This window comes from Phlebotomus papatasi, unplaced genomic scaffold (genome assembly GCF_024763615.1).
Source record: "Phlebotomus papatasi isolate M1 unplaced genomic scaffold, Ppap_2.1 HiC_scaffold_93, whole genome shotgun sequence".
NCBI classification, from domain to species: Eukaryota; Metazoa; Arthropoda; class Insecta; order Diptera; family Psychodidae; genus Phlebotomus; species Phlebotomus papatasi.
In genome coordinates this window covers 50151-58429 of record NW_026604984.1, presented here as the reverse complement: position 1 = coordinate 58429, position 8279 = coordinate 50151, and the positions used below count along the sequence as shown (strand labels likewise).

At 46.6% G+C, this 8279-nt stretch overlaps 2 protein-coding genes across 2 annotated transcripts; both read right to left on the bottom strand.

Moving 5' to 3' along the window:
- Positions 1-1565: 1565 nt before the first annotated feature.
- On the bottom strand, positions 1566-3137 carry LOC129809403 (uncharacterized). Its single transcript, XM_055859209.1, has one exon. The coding sequence runs from the start codon at positions 3135-3137 to the stop codon at positions 1566-1568; it is 1572 nt and encodes a 523-aa protein (XP_055715184.1).
- On the bottom strand, positions 3134-7290 carry LOC129809402 (uncharacterized). Its single transcript, XM_055859208.1, has 4 exons — positions 6231-7290; positions 5860-5976; positions 4277-5730; positions 3134-4132 (listed from the first exon to the last, which is right to left on the bottom strand). The coding sequence occupies exons 1-4, from the start codon at positions 7288-7290 to the stop codon at positions 3134-3136; spliced, it is 3630 nt and encodes a 1209-aa protein (XP_055715183.1).
- Positions 7291-8279: the final 989 nt, after the last annotated feature.

Below are 8279 nucleotides of genomic sequence, written 5' to 3'. Positions count from 1 at the left end.
GAATCCCTGGCCAGAACAATTCTGGGGCTGGTCATCCTGTGGATGAACCAAGAATCCGAACAGTTCTGGAAGAAGAATGAAGAAGAAGAAGAAGAAGAAACCCTGGCCAGAACAATTCTTGGGATGGTCATCCTGCGGATGAACCCAGAATCCGAACAGTTCTTTAGGAAAAATTAAGAAGAAGAAGAAGAATCCCAGGTCAGAACAATTCTGAGGCTGGTCATCCTGTAGATGAACCAAGAAACCGAACAGTTCTGGAAGAAGAATGAAGAAGAAGAAGAAGACACCCTGGCCAGAACAATTCTGGGGCTGGTCATCCTGTAAATGAACCAAGAATCCGAACAGTTCTTTAGGAAAAATGAAGAAGAAGAAGAAGAATCCCTGGCCAGGACAATTCTGGGGCTGGTCATCCTGTGGATGAACCAAGAATCCGAACAGATCTGGAAGAAGAATGAAGAAGAAGAAGAAGAAACCCTGGCCAGAACAATTCTGGGGATGGTCATCCTGCGGATGAACTCAGAATCCGAACAGTTCTTTAGGAAAAATAGAGAAGAAGAAGAAGAATCTCTGGCCAGAACAATTCTGGGGATGGTCATCATGTGGATGAACCCAGAATCCGAACATTTCTTTAGGAAAAATGAAGAAGAAGAAGAAGAATCCCTGGCCAGAACAATTCTGGGGCTGGTCATCCTGTGGATGAACTCAGAATCCGAACAGTTCTTTAGGAAAAATGAAGAAGAAGAAGAAGAATCCCTGGCCAGAACAATTCTGGGGCTGGTCATCCTGTGGATGAACCCTGAATCCGAACAGTTCTGGAAGAAGAATGAAGAAGAAGAAGAAGAAACCCTGGCCAGAACAATTCTGGGGATGGTCATCCTGCGGATGAACTCAGAAGCCGAACAGTTCTTTAGGAAAAATAGAGAAGAAGAAGAAGAATCTCTGGCCAGAACAATTCTGGGGCTGGTCATCCTGTGGATGAACTCAGAATCCGAACAGTTCTTTAGGAAAAATGAAGAAGAAGAAGAATCCCTGGCCAGAACAATTCTGGGGCTGGTCATCCTGTGGATGAACCAAGAATCCTGTGGGTAAAATTACCTGGTGCAAATAAACAGAGGGATTAGAGATCCTGTGCCTTCCCTAGAATGCCCTGCCCAGTCAGTAATATGTTACCTGGTGCAAATAAACAGAGGGATTAGATATCCTGTGCCTTCCCTAGAATGCCCTGCCCAGTTAGTAATATGTTACCTGTCCGGGAGATGAAGAAAATGAGGTTATTCGGGGAGAAGGGCCAGAAAAAATTTCCCAGTACTGCACCAGCCGAAGAATCTTCACTAGACAAGCAGACACTTCACTCGCGTCACCAGACAATCCCACACTTTAATTAAAAAACACTTTATTTGAGATGTTATGGGATTTTTTATTTTTTCGCACTTAACGTGTTTCGCGGAAATTGGAGAGAGCTTTTTTTTACAAAAGGTTGAGGGAGGGAGGAAGATGGAGAGAAACTCAACAGCAGCGCCCCCTTCTTCTCAGCGCGCAACTCCTTGCGCTCAAATGTAAACGTTTCAAATGTTTTCATTTGAATTTTGAACATAAGCTCCCCTGGCTGAACCATTGGAACCAGATGGTTCAGAAGCATCCTCAGTGAATAAACGGGCTAACTTATTCACTGATCGTCGATAAAGTCCCTTGGGAGTTCTGATAGTCACGACCCTTACTCGTCCATCAATGCCCGGGTGGAGATCTTCCACAATTCCTAAAATCCATTTCTCTCCGAAAGACGTGGAGTCCAGGGTCAGCACTACTTGGCCTATTTGTAGGTTTTTCTGCGGCACCTTCCACTTCGACCGTTGCTGTAGAGTGTTGAGGTAATCGCGTCTCCAGCGATTGGCGAAGTGCTGGAAGCGTTGCTGACACAAACGCCAACGAGTGAGCTGATTGTCATTGAGCTCGGTGAGATCAGGATCAGGAGGTGAAGTGATGTTGGATCCCACAAGGAAATGTCCAGGCGTGAGGATTTCCTGTTCATTCGGGTTGTCCGAGGCCAGGCCGATGGGGCGACTGTTCAACACCGCCTCCACTTGAGTAAGGACAGTGATGAGCTCCTCAAAGGTGAGAGCAGTTGTTCCGACAGTGCGCTTAAGATGGTACTTGATGGAGCGCACTCCAGCTTCCCACAATCCGCCTTGGTGGGGAGCCAAAGGAGGGTTGAACTTCCATTCGATTTGATGGTGTTGATTGTGAGAAGCCAATTCCTCTTGGAACGCTGGTGAACCCATGAGATCCTTGAGTTCGCGGCTGGTACCCACGAAGTTACGTCCACAATCAGAATGAATGACCTTCGGGGTTCCTCGACGGGCTGCGAAGCGCTTGAGAGCAGCCATAAAGGCTTCTGTAGAGAGAGCACTGACTACTTCAATATGTATGGCGCGAGTGGTCATGCAAATGAAGATGGCCAGATAAGCATTTCTCTTCGCAGCATTTCGATTTTGAGAAGTGCGGATTGGAATTGGTCCCGCATAGTCGATGCCAGTGAAGCAGAATGGCCTTTGGAATGTCACCCTAGATGCCGGAAAATTTCCCATGAGTTGAGATTCAGGTCGCGGACGAGCTCGTGTACAGGTAACACAGCTTCTGTACACTCGTTTCACTAGAGAACGTCCAGCGATAGGCCAAAATTTCTGCCGAAGATTGGCAAGAAGAGTGAGTGGGCCAGCATGCAGCAGTTTTCGGTGTTCGTGAATGGCTATGAGTTCTGCCAATCTTCCTCGGGGCAACAGAATAGGATGCTTAGCGTCGAAACACTCTTTAGAATTCTGTAAGCGGCCGCCTACTCGGACAAGTCCGCTGTCATCGATGAACGGAAACAAAATGGAGACATGTTTCCACTTGGAGGATGATCCAACAGTTCCTTTACGAATGGCATCCGCCAGTCCATCAGAGGCAGAAGACTGTTCGAGACGGATTAAGTGCTTCAATGCGTTATCCAACTCAGATGAAGAAATTGGGCCCCGTTCCACCGGAACTCTTTTGCCGCAAGCCTTACGGAATCTGCAGACGTAGGCCACGATCCTCTGACACTTCAATAACGATGAGTGAACATGAACCAAATCTTCTAAGTAACTTCGGGCGTTCATGTTTTCGTGACCTGAGAAGTCAGAACAGCGTTCGAGTAGATGAATTGGGGCGGCCAATCCTTGGAGTCTGCAGTGAGCCATGATGGCCCATTCCACCACAGTTGCGATTCTGATATCTGAAGAGTGGTGGCTCCCCTGGTGATCAAATCCGCAGGATTTTCCGCTGTCCTAACGTGCCTCCATTGGTTAGAAGAAGACAAGCGTAGGATTTTGTTCACTCTATGGGAGACGAAAGGTTTGAACTCTAATGCACGGTTGTAGAGCCAGGAAAGAACGACCGTACTGTCAGTCCATAAGTATACTGCTGTAATGCCCAGAATGTCTTTGATTTTGTCCACAAGTTCCGCTAGCAAGAGTGCTCCGCAGAGTTCCAAACGCGGTATGGTTTGGCTTTTGTCCTCCCCTGGTGCCACTCTCGACTTTGCTGTGAGTAGGTGGGAAGTCGTTTCACCACCATTTTTTGTGATGAGATACACCGCAGCACCAAAGGCACGAAGACTAGCATCGCAAAAACCGTGGATTTGGACTTCCTTTGCCTGAGCGATTCCGGAAGCCCATCTGGGAACTCGAATTGATTCGATATTGTCCAATGAATGGAGGAAGCGATCCCAACTAGCTTGAAATTCTGGTGGAACTTCGACATCCCATCCGCCTTTCAACTGATGAAGTCCTTGAAGAAGAAGCTTTGCGTTGATAACGACAGGCGCAATTAGTCCCAAGGGATCGAAAATTTTAGCGATGAATGAGGCTACTTGACGTTTGGTATTTACCTCATCCTCTTGAGAGACTGTGAAGAAGAAAACATCATCCTTGGTGTCCCACTTGATTCCCAAAGTCTTGGTGGAAGTAGTCGCTACATCGACGCCTTGCTGAGTTGGGCGGCAATTATCCGGGAGCACTCCTGGGTAATTTGAGTTCCACTTTCCCAAAGTGAAACCACCACTTGCAAGAACTTCTATCAATTGGGTACAAGTAGCCTTGGCTTGATCACAAGTCTACACCGAAATGATGCCATCATCGACATAAAAGGAGTTGAGTAGAGCTTGGGATGCCAATGGATGAGTCTGCTTATGCTCTTCTCCCAGCATAGTGATTGCCTTTGTGACAAGGAATGGAGAACTTGCCACGCCGAAACAGACCCGCGTCATCCGATAATCCGTGATAGGATCATCTGGAGTTTTTCGCAACAGAAGTCTCTGGAAGTCAGAGTGAGGATGATGTAATATCAGCTGAGGGTACATCTTGGAAATATCTGTGGTGATGGCATACGGATGACGACGGAATCGAATTAAGATTGTGTACAGGTCAGGCTGTACAACTGGACACACCATGAGAGTGTCGTTGAGGCTAAGTCCAGTACTTGTCTTTCCACTTGCGTTGTACACGACTCTCAACTGAGTTGTGGCTGAATCTTTCAACACTCCATGATGAGCCGTGTAGTACGAGTAGTCCTGGACAGCGTCTGGAGGGACTGTCTCGAGCCATTTACGCTGAATGTAGTCGTCCATGACACTAGTGTAAAGACGGTGAAATTCTGGATTGGAATGGAATTTCCGCTCCAAAGACATGTATTGGCGGAGTGCCTTCGACCTGGAGTCCCCCAAATCCTGAGAATTGGACCTGAAGGGTAATTTCACAACAAAACGTCCATCTGAAGCCCTGGAATGGGTTGTTTCGAAGTGTTTTTCTGCTGCTTCTTGTTCAAGAGATGCGGTAGGTTCCTCAGAAACCTCTTCGAGCTCCCAGAATTGACGCAGTGTTTTGTTGAGGGAAGCCAAAGTTGAGATATTGCAGACAGCAGAATTCTCCTCCTGCTGGGTGGACAGTTGTCCAACAACCACATATCCAAATGAAGTTTCCTTCAAAAGTGGCTGTCCTTCACCCAAACGAAGTGTGTTATCTTTCACCATTTCCCAATAATGAGTTCCGCCAATCAGGATATCGATTGGACGGCTTTCAAACCACTGAGGGTCTGCTAGCATGGTGCCTGGTGGAATATTCACTTCTTCAGGATTGACATTCCAGCTGGGAAGATTTCGAGTGACTCGCGGTACGACTAAGCACGCCAAATTGAAATTCTCAGAAGTCGTTGTGGAGAATAGAATGACATCGGTTTGGTGGCGAATGTTGGATTGAACACCACCAACACCAGTGAGTGAAACATTGACTGGATGTTTCTTAAGCCTCAGGGCATCTGAGAGGGCAGTGGAAATGAGACATGTTTGGGATCCACTGTCCAGAACTGCGCGGCATTTAATCCGCTTGCCATCAGCGTCCAACACCTCAACAATAGCGGTTGCCAGGAAGACCATGGAATTTGTCGGCGATGTGCGACAAGGAAAAGTCGACAGAACAACCCGATTTGACGAAGACCCAGGAGTGGGGTGATGTTGAACGACTTGGCCAGTTGATCTAGTCGGAGATGTCGGATTGTCAGCTGTGGATGGAGCTGGAGGGGCAGCAGGAACACTGGAGGCTGGAGTAGCCAAACCGGAAGCAGCTGCGATAAAGCGTTCGTGAGGTAGAACGTTGTGCTTTGCATCACACAAGCGACATCGGCGATAATTGCAATTGTTGGTAAAATGCTTTGAAACTAAACAGTTTCGGCAGAGGTTAGATTTCCTCACGAAAGAATATCTCTCATCCGAAGATTGCGACAAAAACTTGGGGCACTCATAGAGAGGGTGCGAGCCCGAAGAGCAACACTTGCAAGAATTCTCACTTGCAGCGACGAGAGATGAGGTAGAGTTCTTGTGGGAATGTGTGGAAGTTTTGGAGGAATTTCCGCGTGATGTAGAACCACCGCTGGTAATATTCTTGGCCGTTGGGGGATAGGAATCTGTAGAATCCTTTTCTTCTCACTTAATTCTTTTATTCTTTTCACCTTCCACGTCTCCTATACAAAAATCTTCTTCTTCTTCCCTTTTCTTCTCACTCCCCTCTAAATTCCCCTTCCTGTCCTAAAGTGTCCCAACTCTCCCTAACCCTACATTCCACCCTATAACCAGCATGTCCAGTATACTACAGAATCCAATTCATCGCAGCGATTGTACAGAAATTGCACAAACTCGTTCCAGGTTGGTACTTTATTACCGCATTCACGAGCCCACAGTGTCTTAGATTCATGGTCAAGCTTTCCCAGCACAACATGGATGAGCCAGGGATCACGGGAACTCTCCTTCATGGTATCAAGTGCCTGAATGACTCCCACAACATCGTTGACAAGCTTCCGCACATTTGAATTAGTGGCGGTTGAGACGGGAGATACACTGTGAAAATTTTTCACATACTCCATTATAATATTCTTTCTCTTATTGAAACGCGTGTTCAATAAATCCCAAGCAGCCTCAAAATTGTCCTCTGTGACTTCTAAATTTTCCAAAACACTTGCTGCCTCCCCTGTGAGAGCTCCTTTCAGGTAGTGTAACTTCTGTACATTTGAGAGCGAGGACTCGTTGATAACAGTGCTCACAAATCGATCCCTGAAGGAAATCCATTTTGAAAATTGTCCCGAAAACTTGGGAATATCAAGAGGGGAAAGCCTGGAATTGGATTTGCTGTTGCTCAACCTTTCCAGCAATTGAATTTGACGGTCAGTGGTAGCCTTGAAAATTTCAGCAAAATCAGGACCGGGAATAAAACTCTGTGTAGAAGCCTGAGAATGCTCCTTGAGATTGGCTCGCAACTCCGTCAATTGCTGATGATATCTCTTTTCCTGCTTGAGGAGATCCTCACGGTGCTTCTTTTCCATTTGCCCCATGAGTTCAAGCATCCACTCCTTGATGTGTTTTCCTTCATCACCTTGTGGCTTGTCAGCCGCGCCACTGAAGCCTCCAGCTTCCTCGACATCAACGTGGTGTGATGTCTTAGAACGTTCGATGAGAGTCCAAATCTTCACCTCAAGCTCCTTACAGCGCTTGAGAAAATTATCTAGAAACTCTGTCTCTCGCTGCTTTCGAGACTCCGCGGATTGGCTTTCAATGATTGTTTCCTGCACCTCCTCAAATTTCGTTCGCGCTGCCTTAAGGCTTTGGAGGTAGGAATTCAGGAGAACTTCATGCAATTGAGCAGTTTCTGAGACCGATTTCAAAGCTGTTTCCACCTCAAATACATCATCCATAACTGTCTTCCGGATGTCGGCTAATTTGGACATGGCTGATGATCGAGTACTCCAGAGAGATCAATTGAGGTCTTGTGGAGATAAGAATATTCGTGGACGATTTCCAGTGCGGTTCCCACGGCGACGAGGACCAGAAAAATGTGGGTAAAATTACCTGGTGCAAATAAACAGAGGGATCAGAGATTCTGTGCCTTCCTTAGAATGCCCTGCCCAGTTAGTAATATGTTACCTGGTGCAAATAAACAGAGGGATTAGAGATCCTGTGCCTTCCCTAGAATGCCCTGCCCAGTCAGTAATATGTTACCTGTCCGGGAGGTGAAGAAAATGAGGTTATTCGGGGAGAAGGGCCAGAAAAATGTGGGTAAAATTACCTGGTGCAAATAAACAGAGGGATTAGAGATCCTGTGCCTTCCCTAGAATGCCCTGCCCAGTCAGTAATATGTTACCTGTCCAGGAGATGAAGAAAATGAGGTTATTCGGGGAGAAGGGCCAGAAAAAATTTCCCAGGACTGCACCAGCCGAAGAATCTTCATTAGACAAGCAGACACTTCACTCGCGTCACCAGACAATCCCACACTTTAATTAAAAAACACTTTATTTGAGATTTTATGGGATTTTTTATTTTTTCGCACTTAACGTGTTTGGCGGAAATCGGAGAGAGCTTTTTTTTACAAAAGGTTGAGGGAGGGAGAAAGAAGGAGAGAAACTCAACAGCAGCGCCCCCTTCTTCTCAGCGCGCAACTCCTTGCGCTCAAATGTAAACGTTTCAAATGTTTTCATTTGAATTTTGAACAAATCCGAACAGTTATTTAGGAAAAATGAAGAAGAAGAATCGCTGGCCAGAACAATTCTGGGGCTGGTCATCCTGTGGATGAACTCAGAATCCGAACAGTTCTTTAGGAAAAATGAAGAAGAAGAAGAAGAATCCGTGGCCAGAACAATTCTGGGGCTGGTCAACCTGTGGATGAACCCAGAATCCGAACAGTTCTGGAGGAAGAATGAAGAAGAAGAAGAAGAAACCC